The sequence below is a fragment of the Oryza sativa genome, chromosome 1 (assembly GCF_034140825.1).
Source record: "Oryza sativa Japonica Group chromosome 1, ASM3414082v1".
Taxonomy (NCBI): Eukaryota; Viridiplantae; Streptophyta; class Magnoliopsida; order Poales; family Poaceae; genus Oryza; species Oryza sativa.
In genome coordinates this window covers 4,575,539-4,596,619 of record NC_089035.1, presented here as the reverse complement: position 1 = coordinate 4,596,619, position 21,081 = coordinate 4,575,539, and the positions used below count along the sequence as shown (strand labels likewise).

General features: G+C 43.8%; 3 protein-coding genes across 3 annotated transcripts; 2 read left to right on the top strand and 1 right to left on the bottom strand.

Moving 5' to 3' along the window:
* The first annotated feature begins 1,294 nt into the window (after positions 1–1,294).
* On the top strand, positions 1,295–4,664 carry LOC4325659 (protein TWIN LOV 1). The gene is made up of 7 exons (XM_015766984.3): positions 1,295–1,945; positions 2,657–2,864; positions 2,992–3,056; positions 3,585–3,664; positions 3,757–3,812; positions 3,907–3,970; positions 4,199–4,664. The coding sequence occupies exons 1-7, from the start codon at positions 1,387–1,389 to the stop codon at positions 4,352–4,354; spliced, it is 1,188 nt and encodes a 395-aa protein (XP_015622470.1). The 5' UTR covers positions 1,295–1,386; the 3' UTR covers positions 4,355–4,664.
* Positions 4,665–12,426: 7,762 nt separating this feature from the next.
* On the top strand, positions 12,427–13,306 carry LOC4325658 (probable WRKY transcription factor 50). Its single transcript, XM_015777775.3, has one exon. The coding sequence runs from the start codon at positions 12,486–12,488 to the stop codon at positions 13,143–13,145; it is 660 nt and encodes a 219-aa protein (XP_015633261.1). The 5' UTR covers positions 12,427–12,485; the 3' UTR covers positions 13,146–13,306.
* A 3,912-nt stretch (positions 13,307–17,218) lies between these two features.
* Positions 17,219–19,531, bottom strand: LOC4325657 (probable WRKY transcription factor 72). The gene is made up of 5 exons (XM_015769774.3): positions 19,353–19,531; positions 19,163–19,237; positions 18,502–19,074; positions 18,283–18,396; positions 17,219–18,158 (listed from the first exon to the last, which is right to left on the bottom strand). The coding sequence occupies exons 1-5, from the start codon at positions 19,410–19,412 to the stop codon at positions 17,457–17,459; spliced, it is 1,524 nt and encodes a 507-aa protein (XP_015625260.1). The 5' UTR covers positions 19,413–19,531; the 3' UTR covers positions 17,219–17,456.
* Between the last annotated feature and the right edge of the window lie 1,550 nt (positions 19,532–21,081).

Here is a 21,081-nt window from a genome sequence, read left to right as displayed (position 1 = left end):
CCGGCACGGACGGACGTGAGCGACAAGTGGTTGGCTGGAGCTGGAAGTCTGGAACCAGTTACATATTCGAACGTCATGCATGCGTCTTATTTGAAACCCTGGGTTTTCGTGTCCAGTTTGTCCATCTGTTTTATTTAAAAAAAATATGAAAAAAATTAAAAAGATGAGTCACGCATAAAGTATTAATCATGTTTTATCATTTAACAACAATGAAAATACTAATTATAAAAAAAATTTCATATAAGACGGACAGTCAAACGTTGGACACGGAAATCCAGGGTTTGTTTCTTTTTGGGATGGAGGGAGTAGTCTTTAAAAGAGGGCCATTATTTCTTATTATTACTCTATCTAACAACAAGGTGTCGTCTTTTGCATGAACCGATAAGGAGAACGAAAGCTTTAATTTGACATGCTGGGCCGGCTCCTGTCATTCTGTCAATGCCAAAGCGGATGGCAATTCAAACTGGCCACTAATTTTCTGGTCGGTTTGCTTAATTTTAATTTCAAACTGAACGCTTGAATACTCAACTCTATATATATGCTGATTTGCTGAATTTTCTGCTCGGTTTCAGTACGATCGCAATCGATTCTTCCATCATTATAGATACTCATGTCACGTGGACATCACGTTAGCCAAAACAGCTCATAACGCTATCGAGAAAATTCGTTTGCATCGATTTTAGAAGTTGTGGGACGACACCTGATTTCGCGGTTGAGGGATGTGGCACAAACTCAATTTGTATAGTTAAGGGACATAAAATGGACTTTGCTATTGAGCGGATTGAGTACAGTGAGATCGAGAGCACCAGAAGCGAAGCAGCACGTATCACTCAATGATGGGCCTTGACCGAAAACGACGCTGTCAGACTGCGACTGGGCCGAGCGCTACAGTTTCCTTTCAGCACGCGCGCAAATCCCACCCCCCTGGTCCCCTTGCCTCCCTCGGCCCATCCCGCCGCGCACGCGAGACGTGTCGTCCCAATCCGCCACGTCCTCGCCCAAAGCTCCACGACAGCAGCCAGCAGCAGGTGAAGCAGCTTGGCAATTTGGCAGTGGTCGTGGGCTCGTGGCTGGAAAGTGGAGGAAACCAACCTGCAAAACCCAAGGCGGCGTGCGTCCGTCGGTGGAAGCCGCGGACGAATCGCCACGCCCACCGTTCGGATTGGCCCCGTCGCACTCACACAACTTGTGTGCAGCCCTGACACACAACCGCATCAGATGAGAGCTCCCCCGGAAAAAGCAAAGCCAAAAAAACCCCCGAGATTTTACAGCCATACCCCGCACACCACGCCACGCAGATCTTTTCTCCTCTTCCTCCTCCTCCCTTGACTTTCCCCCACGGCGAGGCGAGGGCGCGAGGCGGCGATCACCGCGTCCAAGCCGGCGATGGAGGGCGCGGAGGCGGAGGAGCGGAGGCTGGCGGCGTCGCTGACGGCGCGGTACTCGGACTGGGTGGTGGAGGCGCTGGACGAGCTCCCGGGGAGCTTCATCCTCACCGACCCGGCCATGCCGGGCCACCCCATCGTCTACGCCTCCAGGGGGCTCGCCTCGCTCACGGGGTACCCGCCGCGGGAGGTGCTCGGCCGCAACGCGAGGCTCTTCCAGGGCGCCGACACCGACCGCGCCGCGGTGGCCGGGGTGCGGGAGGCCGTGCGCGGGCAGCGGCCGCACCAGGTCTCCATCCTCAACTACCGCCGCGACGGGGAAGCCCACTGGGTGCTGCTCCACCTCGCGCCCGTCTTCCACGCCTCCGACGGCCGGGTGCTCCACTTCCTCGCCGTGCAGGTGCCCATCGCGCCGCCCGCGTCCCGGCGCCGCACGCCGCCGTGCCGGGCCGCCCGCCCGTTCGTGGTGTTCGCGGCGTGCCGCGAGGAGGCCAGGGTGGAGGAGGAGTGCCCCTGCGCGAGCCACGCGGGGGAGGTGTTCGTGGATGTGGATAAGAGAGGTCAGTGCGGGCTACTGGCCGTGCCAAATTTACCAGTTACGGAGTGATTAATTTTGTTAAGACCAACCGTTCTCCAATTGAGCAGTAAATTTTTCGACCATTAGTAATGACCATTAATTGCAAAGTGAGCTGCATTAATTTCACCATTGTAATCTCCTGCAATTTATGTCTATGAAATGAGCGTTGCAAACTTGATATAGCAATATGGCATTATCTTGCATTTGGATTCCTTTTATGGGTGATTAAGGTTGCACTGATCTGATCTTACTATTATCTGTTGATTGACAAATAAGTAGATGATAGTTTAAGATTGCTCAGTAGTGTGGTAAACTTTGGTTCTGGGTTTAGTAATCATGATTACACTGGCCCTGCCTTTTGCAAGATTGGGCACTTAAACAAGTATGCTGCATTTCTTATTTTATTTTTTATAGCATATTCACTATGTTAAATACTGTTCATCAGAAACTGAATTGATTCTGAACTAATCAGATTGTCATAATTCCCCCCATACAGGCTTAGGTAGTGAAACGAGGAACCCTTAATTAGTCTGCATTTGCCATTCTTACTGCAAGCAAGATTATGAAAACTAGAATTGTTTTATACTTGACCTGGCAATGTCGCATTTATTTATTTATTTTTTCTACTGCACGTTAAACATTCAATACAATAAGCAGGAGTTGTGAATATATTGTTGCTAGCTTGCTGTTGCAGGGCAGGATGCTGAGGAACCGCGGGTAGCTAGCGAACATGAGAAAGAAAAAGCACTGAGTACAGCTAACAGCATCTTCTCTGCGTTGAACCGCTACAGCAAACTCACTGGTCTAGTGGTCTGCGGGAAGAGATGTGATTCTGTTGGCATCCCAGCACTCAGTTCTTCATTAAATCTTTCTCTTGGTAGAATCAAACAAAGCTTTGTATTGTGAGTTATTTGCATAATCTGTTTGTATTGTTGTTGTTTTGACGTATATCTCGTGTTCAAAATAAATATATGCATTTCATTCCCTCTTTATTAATTGAGAGCAGTTTTATTTTGAAATGATTCACAGGACTGACCCCCATTTGCCTGACATGCCGATCATCTATGCTAGTGATGCTTTTCTATCACTAACAGGTACTTGAATTTTGTTTTCTAGTATATAATATGCATTATACAGATATTTGTGATGTAATACATTTCAGTGCCATGTTCTATGACTAATACTAGTATTGTACTCCCTTCTGTTATTGTGAACTGTGATGCCCTTGGCTCAGTGAGTCTGTGAAGCTGATTGTGATATATTTATATTTTTGTTTTTGCTACTACAAACTCAAATTCTTCCCATGTATGTTGGGATGTTTGATCTTACAAGACAAAAAAAATTTAGTTCCTATGTACCAGACTTAATCATGGCGTACCCTTGAGTTGAGACGGGCATGAGTGAATTAGTGATGTTATGCATTGGTTAGGAATCATTGAATCCTGGTATGCTCTTCAGTTAAGAGGGGCATGATTGCTAATATGCGGATATGCCACCACACCTCTCTCTCTCTCTCTGAATCTTCATCTTGAAAATATTATTTGTATTTCGATTGCATCTCCTTTTTTATGCTAATATCATTTACATTCAAGGCTTCTGTTCTGAAAATTTTTATCATCCAGGTTACTCAAGAGAAGAAATCTTGGGCTGTAACTGCAGATTCTTGAATGGTCCTGGCACTAGTGTGGAGGTTTTAGAACAGGTGCGCACCAGGATTATATAGCTTGTCAGACTGCATGTACTTTATGAAATATTCTCAATTTCTTTACATTCCTTATTGATTTGGGTGTGTAGATAAATCAACATATTTGTTCTGAGCAAGCTTGCACGGTTCATCTACTAAACTACAGGTTCGCATCTACACAAAATAGTGTATAGCAATTTGCAGGTACAATTTATGCCTTGAACATAACAGAACATTGTGTTATTGATACTTTCTAACAGGAAAGGTGGAAGCTCGTTCCGTGATCTTCTACATATATCTCCTATACGAAATGCATCGGGCAAGGTTCGTTTTCAAGTCTCTCTGGTCTTTCCTTAAAGGCACTGGGCTTCTGATGCATCTTGTTTTCATTTAGTAATGATGAACTAGATATCTGCAACATAACTATGTTTGTAGTAAGCCTGTGCTATGCTATTCTGGTTCTTTTGAACTTCGAAGTTGAATGGATTCAAAACCATTCTCGTGATACAGTTAAGTTAGCATGTGCATCTTTCTTACATCTTGCCTGTGCAGGTAGCATTTCACGTGTGGGTTCACCTTGATGAGGGTGCAAAGTATGATTTTAATGGGCTGACCCCCGAGGTATGGCAGCTTGGTGCTGTTGGTGCGGTGAGAGTGGCAGTCAGAAGCTTGTCTGCGTCAGGAAGCCTGTTGAGACCGTCCCAATAGCATTATCTAGTTTCTTGCCATTTTATGACTTGTCGACTTGCCAATGTACATTGAGTTGCCTGTTGTCTGTAAAGTAATTGCTTGGTGGAAAATTTTCAGCTCATTTGTTCGCGTAAAAAGGCGAGGTGGGTATTACATGATGGTTGTGATTTTTGTAAATACGCAAAACGAAGGGAATGGGGGAAATGGTTCGTTTCCATATGAAGAGAAGTGGTTCTTATGACAGAACTCTTACATAGCAACAGACCTTTTTAACCATGTAGCATTGACATTACAGGATTTGTTGTCTTGAACTGGTGGTTGTCATGTAGTTTTTGATGTGAAAGGGTGGTGAGAATTCTGTTTTTCTTTGAAATTACTCCGTACACCCTAGGGGCGTGGGTGGTCACCCTGAAGACGACGTTGTGTGAGGTAAAACAAACTTTGTTAGTACGATCTCGAATCAGTAATTTTGGAGTACTCGAGTTCAGGCCAAAGATCGAACAAGGCCAAAGTTCAATATAATAAAGTGGTCCTTTTGTATTATTTAATCCAAGTTCTACTCCTTAGGCTGTGTTTAGATCCAAAGTTTGGATCCAAACTTCAGTCATTTTCCATCACATCAACCTGTCATACACACACAACTTTTCTTTTCAGTCACATCATCTTCAATTTTAATCAAAATCTAAACTTTATGCTGAACTAAACATAGCCTTAGCCACAATGTGCTGCATCATGAATGTACTGGAGTACTCTACTTGACAAATTGGACTATGAATTCGAAAGAAAACCTGAATATGAAATCTGGAGGCGGTTTGACAGCGATGGATATGGATATTTAGCTTTAGCCAATAGACGGTCTGGTGGGAGTGGATAGGCGAAGACCTTAGTACAGAACCATACCAGCCGGCCTACTTCTATTTTGGACGATATCTTCTTATCTAAATTTGATGACAGGTCAGGCGAACGGTGGCGTCAAGAATGTCTTGTCAAGACGGACACACGACGCGGCGGTATGCACCACAAACCAACCGATCGAGCTAGCGTCGAATCGATCTGGCAGCTCATACTGCCGATTGCTACTCTCACTCGTTGTTTGTTGTGCTCTAGCTTCAACTACGTTCCCACCTAACGTTAGTATCCTGATGTGAGCGTTCTGCGTGCACTGCACGGACAGGGAGATGATCTTGTCGATTGTTACCGACAGTGCACGGGGCAAGAGATCATACGGCCACAGGTGTTAATCAGGGTTCAGCTATGCGTCGTTTGTTAATCAGACTCGCTCAAATCCTAATGTCTTTCTTTCTTGTGATACATCTGTAAGCGATATGTCTGGCTATACATTTTGTCTTCGGTCTTTCACAATTTCAGATGCTTTACATGCTGCTAACCGTGGGGGTATGGTTTTAACCCCGAAATCTCATATTTAATTTCCAACGCGCTCATATTTTTTAAAAAAAATGTTTGGAGGAACATCCTCTCCAAATATCTTTTTGCTTTGAATGAACGTGCTGCTAAGATGCCGCAGTTCTTGGAAGGAAACGATAAATTCATCCCTCTTTTCTTCTCGTTTTCTTTTCCCTTTTCAGATCAATCAACATATCGATTGCGCCGTTGGGAGAGCAGAGAACAGATATGACGGATGAGCAAAAGCTGCCGAGGCGAGCGAACCTCCCCTCAACTCACGTTCACGTCGTCGTCGCGCCACCCCTGACGCCGAGGGAGGTAACAGTCGCGCCGTTGTCCTGCGTCCCCGCCAGCTGCTGCGGCTGCGCCCAGCGCGATCGATCGATCGATCGATCGACTGCCGGGTAGGCCACGGCAGCAGACGGCGACGTGCGCGTACGCTCACCCACGTACCACGCGCGCGGCGCGCCGCCCGCCGCCAGGTCGGTCGATCGATCGATCTAGTTCAGGTTGGTAAGGGCGGATCTACGGTTGAAGGGCCGGTATCAGGCGACACCAACAACTTTCAAGCAAACCTATAAAAAATTATTTATTCATATATTATAACACCATGATCTAAGGGCCTGTTTGGCACAGCTCCAGCTCCAGCTCCACCCCTCCTGGAGCTGGAGCTCAGTTAAACAGTTTCAGCTCCACCAAAACTGGGAGTGGAGCTGGGTGGAGCTCTCTCACAAAATGAACTAGAGTTGTGAAGCTGGGTTTAGACAGCTCCACAACTCCACTCCAGACCCAACTCCTGGAGCTAAATTTAGGAGTTGGAGCTGTACCAAACAGGCCCTAAGTATAATTAGTATGCTATGATACCGATATACACACGTTATGACCCTAACGAATTTATTTTTTGATCCTCCACCGGGTTGGTTGACACGTCGTTCCGGTGGGCGGGCGGCTCGTACGTCGGCGCCTGTGCGCGCATGCGCGCGTGCGGTGCGGTGGCCGGGGACGTACAGGACGGGGGATGGATGCAGAATGCGATGGGCATCGAGTTTGGCGCGCGGGCTCGGTTCTAGCGGCGTCTGCATATGCATTTTGGCAGTTTGGCACGGCTCGACTGTGTCGTGTGGCTGGGTGTTGGTTGCGGCAGGCAGTGTGGTGGCCACTGGGCACTGGCTGGATCAGGATTTGATATTGGATTGGTCTGATTGGAGACACCTGGCCACCTGGGCGGCTCCAGTTTGTATTTTTTCTATTTTTCTTACGGGTTACCAGGGGAAGATGATGGGGAAGTAAGTCAATATCAAAATATTCCCTTTGTTTTGTTGGAACTAGTATGTACTACCTCCATCTAAGAACCATCCTAGAAAGACATTTGTTTTGCGTTGTTTATATTCAACATTTGACTGTCTGTCTAACTTAAAAAAATTGTTATGATTAGTATTTTTATTTATTACTAGATGATAAAACATTAATAATACTTTATGGTGAGACTATCTTTTTTTTATTATTTTTTCATATAATTTTTAAATAAGACGTACAGTCAAACGTTGGACACGGAAAATCATAACTGCACTTAAAATGAGACGGAGGTAGTATCCATGTTGCGTGCCGAGAGATCCATGCTTGATTCCCCGTACACATTCGATCGAATTCGAGTAGGTTCGGTACTTTCTATGTTGATATTGTCTACTACTACCTCCGTTTTCTTAATAGATAACGTCATTGATTTTTGTCACACATTTGATCATTCGTCTTGTTAAAAAAAAATACATAATTATAATTTATTTTGTTGTGGGTTGTTTTATCACTCAAAATACTTTAAGCATGATTTATATCTTACACATTTATATAAAACTTTTGAATAGGGCGAATGGTCAAACATGTGTTTAAAAGTTAATGGTTTCATCTATTATACAGAGCGAGCATATATTTACGGTACGTAGTTGGACTTAAGGGAGGAGCTCCTGTATAAACTGGAAATATCTTTCTATTGAATGAATTAAACCCATTCACATTACGTTGGAAGACCCTACTGATCTCTCGAGGACATACTTGAGACTATACTTCCGTTTGTTCAAACACTATTCAAATGATAATAAAATGATCTAAAAATTAGATAATTTTTATACTACATACATATATACCACTTCATAAAATCACACTAACTCCAAATCCAACTAACACATCAAGAGATATATTATTAAAAAAACAAATAAACTTGACACGAACTCCTTTTTTTCAATATGTAGATTAAATTTGAGCTTGACTTTCTAGCGAAACTAATGATACATACCACTCTACTCTACAACGTTGATACTAATTCTATATATCAGTCGTCTAGTTACTAATTAATGTTCTTGCACGAGTCGTGAACCGGGTGTAATTTTGCTCATTAGTCATTACGATGCATGGTTTGTGTATGAAACATGCTTAATTGCAAATATTTTCTTCATTTTTATTTTGAGTTCCGGCCACTGTTTGTATATGTACTAGCGTGCATTATGAATCATTGACGTGCTTATTACCTCCGTTGCAGGTTGTAAGATGTTTTGATTTTAGTCAAAGTTAAACTGTTTTAATTTTGAGCAAGTTTATAGAAAAAAGTAGTAACATTTTCAACCCAAGACAAATTTATTATGAAAATATATTCAATTATTGATTTGATGAAACTAATTTAGTATTATAAATATTGCTATATTTATCTATAAATTTAGTTAAACTTAAAACAGTTTAATTTTGATAAAAGTCAAAACAGAGGGAGTACTTGGTAAGAGTTATCGATCGTTCAATACACTCGCTGGATCATCCGGAATCCGCCAGCAGCAAAGAGATCGGTGCCTAACGATGTATAGTACTGTAGACCGATGTGTACTTAAAAATTAGTCCATCATTCTCAAGCAAACAAAATGCACGTTTTCTTGATGGAAGACGGCTTACAAGTGCACGCATGTAAAGGTGGCTACGGCACTGGCTTCTCCAACATTTAATATATGACTAGTTGGCCAAGAGCACAGGTCGAAAACATTGTATCTGAACTTGATCCCAGTTTTTGGATGACGATCGATGGCGAAATGCATATTATTATTATCTCATTCCTGTCATTGGTACGTACGTACTTAACCGGCCGGGAAGTGGAAAAAGAGGAGAGTTTCTTTTGCGTCCTCCTTATGATGATCCACTAGGCTAGCTAATTAATAAATTTAACGGTAATATACAATCTACCCAATCAATTGAGCACATGCATGCCCAAAAATTTTAAGCTAAACTCAAAATTGGCTGATATAATAATATACGATCAAAAGATAACGTATAAATATTAGAGGAGTCTGGTTCTCAGTAAAAAAAAATATCAACGAATTTCAGTCACTTTTGAATGGCTCAGATCATTCGCCGATTCTTACAAACACAGTAACTTTATCCTTCCCCTCGTCCTCCCGCCAATGCATACAAGGCAAGTCGTTTATCTACATTAAAATAACAGAAATTGCTAAACTTCTGTCGACAGAAAATACAATCTTAAATCTTGTAAATTTTGGATCACTGGATGTGCTTCACGATTCGTGCTCTTCTTCTCTAACTCCGGCGACCACCTCTTCTTCTCTGGTGCCGGCGAACCCAAACTCCGACAGAGGGCCGATGAATTAGGGCCCCAGGGTAGGGTGGGGTTGGGAGGGGGGAGGGGAATGGGAAGAGGAGGGAGTTCGCCGGCTTTAGAGGGATGGCCGTTGTCGACGTTTGATGTCTCGACTACGGTATTTGGACAGTATGGGGATCGTCGGTGCTAGGGTATACGCGAGACTGAGGTAAAAGAGATGGAGACGAGGATTTTTATACAGGTTCGGGCCCCTAAATTGTCAGGTAATAACCCTACATCCTGTTGGCCGGAGCCGGAGTTGCTTTTATTCACCATAATAACACCAGTACAATATGTGGGTAGCTTATCAAACTGTTGTCGACATGGCGGTCTGAAGGTCTGACTCGTAGTCGACAACAGGGTAGCCTTGCTCCTTGAATCCGTGTCCGGCGAGATCAGAGATAGCGCTTTTGTATCTCCTGACAGTATCCGGAGACACCGTAGGGGAATAGCCATGCCTATCACTGAAGTCGATATCCGGCGGCGTGTCTTGGCGTATGTAGGCTTGTATGTTGTCGCGTAGATTGTGGTGGTTGTTGATCCTCTCATGGTGGGTGTGTGTGTTGTTCGTCTCGTGTCCCGTCTCCTCCTAGGGGGCCTTGTATTTATACCCATAGGTGTCCCCTTGTCCAAGTAGAACTAGGGAAACCAATATGGATACAATCCGAGTAGTCCTTGTCGTTTCCATGTAGAACTCTGGTTGTCTTTCCTTATCTGGAACTCCCTCGAGGTCAGTTTCCGTATAAGACATGGTATGTGGTGGATCCTTCCGAGATTTAGTCAACTACTATTAGATATGTGGTATCCATAACCCTGACAACCGTGGGAGGCAGCAACCCAGCGGTGGGCGGCGAATCGGGCGGGCGGTGAGGCGGCGGTGGCGCAGCCGAAGCCGCGGGATCGGGAGCGGGTGACGGGGGCAAAGCGGAAAGAGTGGTAGGAGGAGGCGGCCGGTGGTGGTGCTCACCGCCGGCGACGGGGAAGACGACGACACGGGACAGCTCGCCGCCGCTAGCTTGAGGCAAAGGAGAGGAGAGGGAGGGGGAGGGGGCCGGCCGGGGAGGCTCGCCGGTGCCGTTGACACCTTTCGGCCAGCCAACGGTGGCAGCAGCACAGGAGGCGCACGGTGTCAAGGGAGGAGGAGTGCTCGACCGATTTTTGTGGCGGCGGGGAGGAGGGGAAGGATAAGTGGTTTGGGTTTTGTGCGGTTTGCACGAATCTCAAATCAATCCAATGATAAAAAAAATTACAAGATATTAGGAGGGGTTTTCTGTTAAACGAGGAGTACACAATCCCTTAAAATAATGTCAATGATTTTCAGGCACTTCTGAATGGTTTAGATCATTCGAAGACTCATATAAACACAATAACTTTATTTTTCTTTACTCTTTTTCCCGCCAACACATACGAGGCAAGTTCTCGCCTACATACACCAGTGCACCGTCTACCGGTGAGTTTCACCATCCTCCTTCTCTCTCAAAATCTAGCGCTAGGTTTAAGTTAATTGAAATTTCTAGAATTTCAGTCGCCTGACACACTAAGTATGGTTCACCTATATTACACTGAGTATGCTTCACGATTAGAGATGTAAGTAGGTAGTTCCGCTATCTACATAAAAACCCGTTTGCTAATATTAATTTTCTGGTCGTTCGTATGTGCTTCGCGAGTTCGCGTCCCCGTCAAACTTGGCCTACCCCACGCAAAGTAAAATCGAGAAGAAACCAGTGCGTGGCAATGATCGAGCGAGCGATCAGCATGCGCGCGCGGCGCGTGCGCTCGATCGCTCGCGTCGTAGGCCGGCCGGTAAATTTCTCGCACCCGTAGTCGCGGCCGAATTGCCCGCCCGGCCGCCGCTGCAGTGCCCCGCCTGATACGTACTTAGATTGGACGCGCGCGCCCCTTTTTACAGGTGTCGCTTGCATTTGGGCCAGGTGCATCGTACGCACGCACGTTACGTTAGTGCTATCCGTCGACACGACCGCTTGGACTCCCACGTTAACTTGGACTACCGTATATATATACACCTCTTCCGATGATCCGTTCCTATAAGGATCTGTTTGGACTTTGGAAAGTATTAGATTTTGAAAAGCGAATGGTGTGAATCCAGCTGATAAGAATCGGAATAATTAAGTTACCAATTTCTTGCTTCTACTTTATTTTCTGAATTATGCTGATATAGCTGGTTATAATATGGACAAAATGCTGAATTGTTTGGCAGAAATTTTAATTCTGAGAGAAAATTGAGCTGTCCGAAACCTCCCAAACAAACTCTGAGATTGTTTAGCAAAAATTAAGATTGAGGTAAAAGATTCTCCCTTGGTCACCTCCTTAATTAAATTTTAAATTGCTCGATTGGATTAGCTTGAAAATGTTTGGATTTAATTTCCGTGTGTAATAGTGAATACTACGGGAATCTTTATATTGTGCATAAATGCTTATATTTAAGAACGGAGAAAATACTGAGGGATCGATCATCCAATAAATCAAGTCATGGTCATCATAATGCAATGTCTCAACATTGACCACAATTTCAGTATATATACTTCTCTCTTGGTTGATATTACTTATCGTTCTGAACAAACCTATTGTCAAACCTGAAAAAACTTTAACTATAAAATATAAAATAGTTATATTAGAAATATAATGACCATATGTATAGATTGGTCCTAAAAACTACTTCAACAAAATCATATAGTTATTGATATTTCTATTATACTATAATGAAAAATAGTTATCAAAGTTACTTTTTAAGATCATGTCATTGATTGTTCAAAGCGATAATTATTATCAAACCGGTGGGGAGCAGTAGATTGTTAATTCATCCCTGACCAGGGGCTAAGTTTGTGCGGTCATAAATGCCAAAAGTGCAGGGTTAGTTAGCGGGGGTGTCACTGTCACGGTAAGAAGTAATCACAATCGACATGTGACACAATTAATCCATCTATTGAGAACCTTCTGATCATCAGGATCGTTCGTGTGAACCATCCACATAGCCAGCTAGTTTGGACCAATCGATTCGGCAGTATAAATTGCAGTGCTTGACACGAGAAATTCTGTCAAACACTCAATCAGCAGCAGCAGCAGCTAGCTTAGCTAACGCACAGTGACGCGAGCATGGCGGCTTCGCTGGGACTCTGCCACGAGACGTCGTACGCCTACTCGTACCCGGCGTCGAACACCTCCTCCTCCTTGTGCTTCCCTCCTCTCATGGCGGACCACATCGTCGACGGCGGCGGCGGCGGCGGCTGTTCCTTTGGTGAATTCCTGGAGCTCGGCCATTCCGTGTACTCGCTGCCGCTTCCGCCGCCGCCGTCGCAGCCGGTGGTGGTCGCCGGCGGGAACAATGATCAGTATGGCGTGTCGTCGTCGTCGTCGGCGGCGGCGACGACGAGCAGGATCGGGTTCAGGACGAGGTCGGAGGTGGAGGTGCTGGACGACGGGTTCAAGTGGCGAAAGTACGGGAAGAAGGCGGTGAAGAGCAGCCCGAACCCGCGGAACTACTACCGGTGCTCGGCGGCGGGGTGCGGCGTCAAGAAGCGGGTGGAGCGCGACGGCGACGACCCGCGCTACGTCGTCACCACCTACGACGGCGTCCACAACCACGCGACCCCCGGCTGCGTCGGCGGCGGCGGCCACCTCCCGTACCCTACTTCCGCTGCGCCGCCGTGGAGCGTTCCGGCGGCGGCGGCCTCGCCGCCTCCCGCGCACGCGCAGGCGTGGGGGGCGCCGCTGCACGCCGCCGCGGCGGCGCACTCGTCGGAATCGTCGTTCTGAACGCTGAATTTACTTCTGTTTTTGTTTTTCTTGGTTGCTTGTTAGTTGTACCGCCGTTCGTGATCGATCGATCGGTTCTTGTATGCACTAGACTTACTACTTAAAAAAAAAAGAGTTAAATCTTAACTATAAATCTAGACAATCATATGTTTAGAACTTCAGATTCGTCGTTAGAATTAATTTTTTTCTAAACGGAGTACGCCGTATTGTTTTAGCTATAAAATCGTGATGATTTGTGCATAATTCCAATAGCCTCTTCCATCTCCGCTAATTAATTAGCTTTATCGTATATTCTAATGTAAAATCAAGCTACTTAAGATATAAAAATTTACATTAAAAATTTTGGTATTACCTCTTGATATCACTGAAGTAAAGTAAATTTTTTCGCATTGAATTTTGGTGGACAAACGCTCATGCTATTCTCAAGTTGCAGAGAACTTTTTTTTTGACACAGTAAACCTCTGCTTTCATTAACCAGTATCTCCAGGCAAATCGCCGGAGACCAAAGGAGATACAAACGTCGGGGCTTGGCTCCAGAAACACTTGGAGCTAGTGGCCACGATACCCACACCAAAAGAGGCCAAACAATCAGCCACTTTGTTACAAGATCTAGGGAAAACTGAAATAGAAAAGACATCAAAGTTTGATCTTAAGAAAGCCCTTAATTTTCTGAAAATGACACCATCAGGGCGACGGTTCAGATCTTGGGAAATAAGTGCTTTGCCCAGCATCTGTGCATCCGTTTTAACCTCAATTTTTGTCATCCCCTGTTGAGACACTTTTTCTAGACTTTTCATCATTGCTAACGCCTCCACATGCAGGGCGTTGCCCATCCACGATAAGCTTCCAGCAGAAAGAACCCTTTGAATCCATTGCCACAAAACCCCAGCCTCCAGTGCCAGTCTCAGCGAAGAAGGAAGCATCGATATTAATTTTATAAACATCTTCCCGCGGCGGCTTCTATTTTTCCATCACTTTTCTTACATTTTATTCCCCATTCTTCCTTATCTTCTCTTACAAGTTGCAGATAACTGGTTGTATATCTGCAGAGTTAATCAGATGTGCCATTCCTCATAAGGGCCCAAGAACAGGGTAAGCCGGTAAGGCCTTGCTTGGATGAGGCTCATTGCAGGCCCATCTTTGTGTGTGGGACCCAACATTCAGGCCCATAAAAGGAGGCCCATCTAAACTTGCAAATCGTTCAGTCCAATGCAGGAGCACTTCGACTAGCTCAGTTTTTTTTTTCTCTTTTTGAATAATGGACCTTTTTAAGTCCAGTATCATCCGTGAAATATGGATGATTTTACCATCTTTAAGAATATAATAGAATTTGGTACCTCGAAATACTTTCTCTCAATAACCGTAAAATTTCTCATGAAATATTATTTCAAATTAAGAGGGTGTCGGACAGTCGGAAAGAATAAATCTATTTCAAGGATTAGAGTGAGATTTTACCAAACTAACAATGTTTTCAGTGTGTTCCATCTGGTCTTAGTATTCCCAACTCGTATAATCACTATCTTCTTTTTGTCCAAGTAATATACATATACTGCACCATGTTTTTTTCCTTTCTAAAATCCAAGTATTTATCTACCTACTTTTCTATTTTATACTTTCGCTGGTAATTCAAAAAGGGTAAAAAAGTATAAACGTTATAGCATATATATATATATATATATATATATATATATATATATATATATATATATAAGAAATTTATTTGTATCTTGTGATCACTGCAGTTGCAGAAATTAAAGATCGGCTTTGTGAAAGCAAGATTTCTGAAAATACCAAACTACTCTCTCCGTTTTTTAATAGATAACGCCGTTGACTTTTTCTCACATGTTTGACCATTCGTCTTATTCAAAAAATTTACGTAATTATAATTTAATTTGTTATGGGTTGTTTTATCATTCATAGTTCTTTAAGTGTGATTTATATCTTATACATTTGCATAAAATTTTTGAGTAAGACGAATGGTCAAACATATGAGAAAAAGTCAACGGCGTCATCTATTAAAAAATGGAGGCAGTATATATTATCGCAGCCTAGAATGATCATTATTTGAGGACATCATTTAATCAGATACTCACATATAACTTCATTAGGTCCAATATTAACAAGAGCACATGCACATCAACTTAAAATAAACCGCTAAATAATGTTTGTCGTGTGATTATACTTTAGTAATCTTCGGTTATATCACCAAGGAGACATATGTACTCAAAATCATCACGGAGATCACGAAGTGAGCATAATTCAATTGGTTTGGTTCCTTGTTGTGGAACCAACCTACCCGGGTTCGAATTCTAGATTTAATACGGGTGCTCACATTTATGGCTATTTATTCTTTAAGTAGAAAATCAACACGGGCCAAGTCCAGTTAAGCCTTCTGGGACCGTATTGGTTTGAAACGGACCTAGCTGTTTATTCTTTCAGTGGAAAACCAACACGGGTCAAGTCCAGTCCAGCCTTCTAGGACCGTATTGGTTTGAAATGGACCTAGCATGTTCACGGCACCTCTGGTTTAGATTTTGTTAGACTTCACGAAAACCTTTGAATATTGGTGAAGGAGAGGTGAAGAGAGAGGGGAGGGTGAAGAAAGAACATGGAACTGACGGGCAGGTTCTGTGTTTAGCGGCCTCATCATTTCGCTTATACTTATGCTTATCAGGCAAAATTTGAATTTTCAACTTTAAATTTGGAGTTGATTTTGATGTCTTTTCATCGAAGTTTATTTTCGAGCGTTTGCTTTTAGATCGCTAATAACACGTATATAAAAGTTTTACGTATAAATTATTGTTCTTTTGTAAATATGCCGTTTCGCTTATTCCTCCAATAAGCGAACCGATGAGGCCGTAGATTTGGTATTTTGGTTCATGTAAAATTAAAGTAAAAAAAATTCCAAACATGTTTGATGCGTACAAAATGACATGATTTTCTTAATACAACAAATTTACAGTGGCATGGGCCAAATTTATCTAAGCCACTGTTGTTGCTGAAGGCAAACTAAATTTAGGTTTGGGGTTTTCCAATAGATTTCCCATCGTTAGTGGTGTTCCAAATTTTAATATTTAGATGTTGCCTATATTAACTACATTATTAGTTGAAATCAGAATATTATATATACTATGATATATATATAGGATACCGGTAATTGTTTTTTAAAGGTTCATCACTGCCCATCTCTGGTGAGCCTCTCTCCACCTTAATTAATGAACTTGAGCACACCAAACTCTAGTTTCCTTTATAACTAGCTATGTATTGCAAGAAAAAAATATTTTATTTAGTTGATTTTTATCCAAGTGTGTTTAATCTTATTCTTAGTTCACGATCGTTTAGTCGGTGACTATAAAAGTCTAAAATAGTTGGTATATTGATTTACTCGATCGATTGGATTGACCACTTCAATAACAATCATTCCTATCGTGCTTAATTAAGCACCTATTCATAAATAATATTTAGATTGTATCTACCTTATTTTTGCAGTGTTTTCTTGTCTACATTAGAGATTATCAAACCACACGTTATGTTTGATATGACATTGCATCATAGACTTATTGCTGGTAGCTGTTTTGTCAACATTTCATTCGATCAAATCAAGAGTTTACGCTCCTAACCAAAATCAGGCCACTAGAGATCGTCAGTGGTTATCACCAAAATACACTATCAATTAATCTCTCATATATATGGGGAGAATTTTAACTTTGGTCAAGTTATTTTCATGGATTTTTGTTTCCTTCTTGCTTTCCTGCGCAGTATATACTCCCTCCGTATTTTAATGTATGACGCCGTTGACTTTTTGACAAACGTTTGACCTTTCGTCTTATTTTAAAAAATTATGTAATTATAATTTATTTTATGGTGACTTGATTTATCATCAAATGTTCTTTAAGCATGACATAAGTATTTTTATATTTGCATAAAAATTTTAAATAAGACGAATGGTCAAACGTTGGTTAAAAAGTCAATGGCGTCATACATTAAAATACGGAGGGAGTATATATTATCACTCCATGATCAGTACTGTTTGTACAAAAATTATGCTTACCTGACACTATCACGCATGCATGTCTAGCTCCTTGAAGCCTGGAAATCAAAAGCCTCATTTTGAATTAATTTGTTTCCCCCCACATAGTGCATATACAATTGAGTGATCTCACGCTTGTGCATGCTTATATATACTGTACTCTATGTACATCAATTTGCCAATTAGGAGACTAATACGTACGTATAGCAGAACAAATCAAGCAATTATTACCATCTAATTGATTATCTAAACAAAATTTAGATCAATTTTATGAACTTGCTTCACTTGTTCGGCGCCGCCGCGCCGCCGCCGCGCCCCATGTAGGACGTGATCGCCGCCGCCAAAACCGACTGGAAGCTCGGGTCCGACGTGATCGCCTTCGCGATCGTGTCCGTCACGGCCGCCGGCGCGACGCCGCCGCCGCCGATGGCTCTCTGCAGGTACGGCGACGTCGTCTGGCCGCCGAACAGCTGCTCCGGCGCCGGCCTCGCCGCCGCCGCCGCCATGCCCATCATGCCGAAATGATGGCCGAACGGCGACGGCGCAACGCCCTTGGCGTAGTATGGCTGCGCCGCCGCCGCGCCGCCGTACGCCAGGTACCCGCTGCTCCACGCCGCCGGCAGCGCCCTGCTGGACTCGTACCCCGCGGCGGCGGCGGCGTAGGGCGACGCCGACGACGGGTGCAGGAGCGAGTGCGGCGCGGTGAGGTCGAGCGTGACGGTGGGGCAGGACGTGGCGGTGGAGATGGTGGTCGGGCCGAGCAGCCCGACGCCGCCGCCGCCGCCGACGGCCGAGGCGAACGGCAGGTGGTGGTGAACGCCGCCGCTGCCGTGCATCGTGGAGTTGGTCGAGCCAGACGTCAGCATCGCCGCCGCGGCCGACGTTGTGGACGCCATCGCCGCCGCCGCCGGCGGCAGCGGGTGGCTGTGCGTGCCCTCGTACGTCGTGATCAGGATCGACATGTCGTCCGCGCATCTCTGCACCTGATCCATCGATTAACACAAAACCAACACAAATTTAAATTTTCGCTTCAATTTAAGTACGCATCATTCGAATCATATACGTATTTGTAAACGTAAATACGTATTTATACGCGTATATACGTACCTGCTTGCGTACAGGGCAGTTGGGTGCAACGGTGCAACGGTAATAGGCGCGCGGGCAAGGGTTCCCCTTTGAGATTTTCTGCCCGTATTTCCGCCACTGACACCCATCGTTCATCTAATCATAATTAACAGCGTGATTAGCACGGGTAAATTACGTAATTATTATGGTTTAGAGATTGGGATTAAGAAGAGTAATCGTTCTTCTGTAATTAATTAGTACCGTGGGGGTGTCGCACTTGACTCTGACGGAAACCCTAGCCTTCTTGGCCTGCTGCTGCTGCAGCACCTCGTCGTCGGCGCCATCGCCGCCGCCGCTCGAGCTCCTGGACGCTTTGTTCGGCTGGGTAGGCTCGCCGGCGCCGGCGCCGGCGGCGTCCCCGCTGCTGTCGGAGCTGAGGTTCAGCACGGGCATCGGCGGCAACGCGCGGCGGCTCGCCTGCTTGTCGTCGTCGTCGTCGGAGGCAACGCCGCCGCGAGCGCAGCTCAGCCCGAGGGACAGCCGCCCGTCGTCGCCGCCGCCGCCGGACGACGGCGTCCTCTCGTGGCCCTTCCGGCGCGTCGCGGCGGCGTTGGGCCTCGTGCAGAGGCTCAGGGAGACGAGGTCGTCGGGCTCGTCGTCGTCGTCGTCTCCGGAGAGCTCCGCCGCCGTTTGCTCCTTGACCTTGACGACGTCGAGGAAGTGCGTGTGCAGCGACTTGTAGTCGCTGACGATGCGTGTGAGCATCGTCTTGAGCCGCTCGTTCTCCTCCCTCACCTCGCCCATCTCCGCCTTCGCTGCCTCCATCTTCTCCTCCTGTCACAATAATTACCACATAATTAATCACCAATTTCTGAATTATCAGAACAAATTACGATCGATTGATCGATCGATGGATGGATACCTTCTTGATGATGGTTGAATCTCTCTGCGTCGATGGTGCAAAACTCTCAAAGACTATTGGAGGCGCGCCTCCAATCTGCACCCAAATACAATTAATCGAATTCAGTTTGATCTTGTTCAAGAACTCTGCAATTAGCATCATCACGTCTCAAAAAAAAGATCGTAATTAAATCCAATTTATGTTATCATACCGCGGCGACGTCGACTTTCTTCTCGTCCCTCACCGGCGGGCTCTCGACGACGACGTCCATTGCGGCGTTCGATCGATCGTCGTTACCGATCTCGAAATATTAAACCAGGCTTAGCTTAATCACGTAGGCTCTGAACAAGAAGGGTATCAAGCAAAGCGATGGCTGAACAAAGTTAATTGTCCTTGCAATGGTAGCTTGCCCTCCTTATAAAGAAGGAAGCTAAGGGGCTAAGGCTAGGAGGTCGTCGTCGGGGCCTGCAGTTTCTGACTGAAAACGGATTAAAATATTAGCTTTCCCCACCAAATCCCGGTTAAATCCCAGTGATTAAGTGGGTAATTAACCTTGAGCGAGAGAGAGCTCGAGGACCCAAAAAAATGTCAACTCGAGCATGGGCAAATCGAATGAGAACCAATTAGCTGGACGGACGCGTCGACCTCGATTCAGATATAATATACTCCCTTTATACTCCATTCGTTTCTAAATATTTAACACAGTTGACTTTTTTAATTATATTTGACCGTTCATCTTACTAAAAAAATAAGTAATTATTATTCTTTCCTATCATTTAATTCATTGTTAAATATAGTTATATGTATACATATAGTTTTATATATTTCACAAAAGTTTTTAATAAGACAAATAGTCAAATATGTGTTAAGAAGTGAACGGTATAAGTATTTAAAAATAGAGAAAGTATTCTTCATCATCCTCTTCGCCGTCGCCGTCGTCGTAGCCGTTCTACATTGATAAATTGCGGCTGCAGCCGCGTTCTCTGTCCGGTTTGGTCCACGCGTATGTGCAAACTGGACTGGATAATCTCTCATCTCATCTCCGGCGACTTGGCCGGCGGTGGCCACCGCAAACAGAGACAACGATCGATCTTAGCTTGATCGATCGGAATTAAGGTCGTTAATCGATCGATGTGGCCGGAGGATTTGACTCCGATCTCGATGTGACCTGGCAAAATATACTCTATCTTGAATACTTCTTTCACAAACGCGCAAAAAAAATTATACGCCAATATATTAAAAGAAAGAAAAATTTTATTTATACAACACAAACAAACGGCTAGAAGAATCTATTAACTTATTAAAGGAATAGAAAAAGGAGCCTCCACGTTCGCTCTCACGACCTAGAAAATCTCATATTAATCGGAGAAAAAGGAAAACAGAGTCCATATAGAAATACAATTAGAAATGGTTGAAATTTGGAATTAATAAAATAAGGAATATTAGAAGAGGAGAATAGAGTCCATATAGAAATACAATTAAGAAATAATAGAAATTCAGGATTAAAAACCAGGAATATTAGAAGTAGAGCATAGAGTCCATATAGAAATATAATTAAAAAATAATAGAAATTCAGAATTAAAAATAAGGAATATTAGAAGTAGAGCATAGAGTCCATATAAGAAATTAAAACTAACTAAAATTCGAAATAAACATAATAAAATTAAAAGTAGAGTTTAGAGTTCATGTAAAAATACTATTTACAAATAACTAAAATTCAAAATTTTAAAAAAAGGGGAAGAAGAGTCTAAAGTTAATATAGGAATACAATTTATAAGTAACTGAATTCGAAATTAAAAATTAAAGAATATTGAAAGATGTGTTTAGAGTCCACATAGAGATACAATTGGAAACAATAAAAATTCAAAATTAAAAATAAATAATATTAGTAGAAGAGCCTAGAGTTTATATAGAAATATAATTTACAGATAACGAAAATT

Bases quoted from the DNA above. Each gene is read 5' to 3' on its own strand.
- LOC4325659 (XM_015766984.3), top strand. From the start codon at position 1,387: ATGGAGGGCGCGGAGGCGGAGGAGCGGAGGCTGGCGGCGTCGCTGACG. The intron at 2,865-2,991 runs GTGAGTTATTTG...AATGATTCACAG, and splicing joins ATCAAACAAAGCTTTGTATT to GACTGACCCCCATTTGCCTG. The intron at 3,057-3,584 runs GTACTTGAATTT...TTTATCATCCAG, and splicing joins TGCTTTTCTATCACTAACAG to GTTACTCAAGAGAAGAAATC.
- LOC4325658 (XM_015777775.3), top strand. From the start codon at position 12,486: ATGGCGGCTTCGCTGGGACTCTGCCACGAGACGTCGTACGCCTACTCG.
- LOC4325657 (XM_015769774.3), bottom strand. From the start codon at position 19,412: ATGGACGTCGTCGTCGAGAGCCCGCCGGTGAGGGACGAGAAGAAAGTC. The intron at 19,075-19,162 runs GTATCCATCCAT...TTATTGTGACAG, and splicing joins ATTCAACCATCATCAAGAAG to GAGGAGAAGATGGAGGCAGC. The intron at 18,159-18,282 runs GTACGTATATAC...TCGATGGATCAG, and splicing joins ACTGCCCTGTACGCAAGCAG to GTGCAGAGATGCGCGGACGA.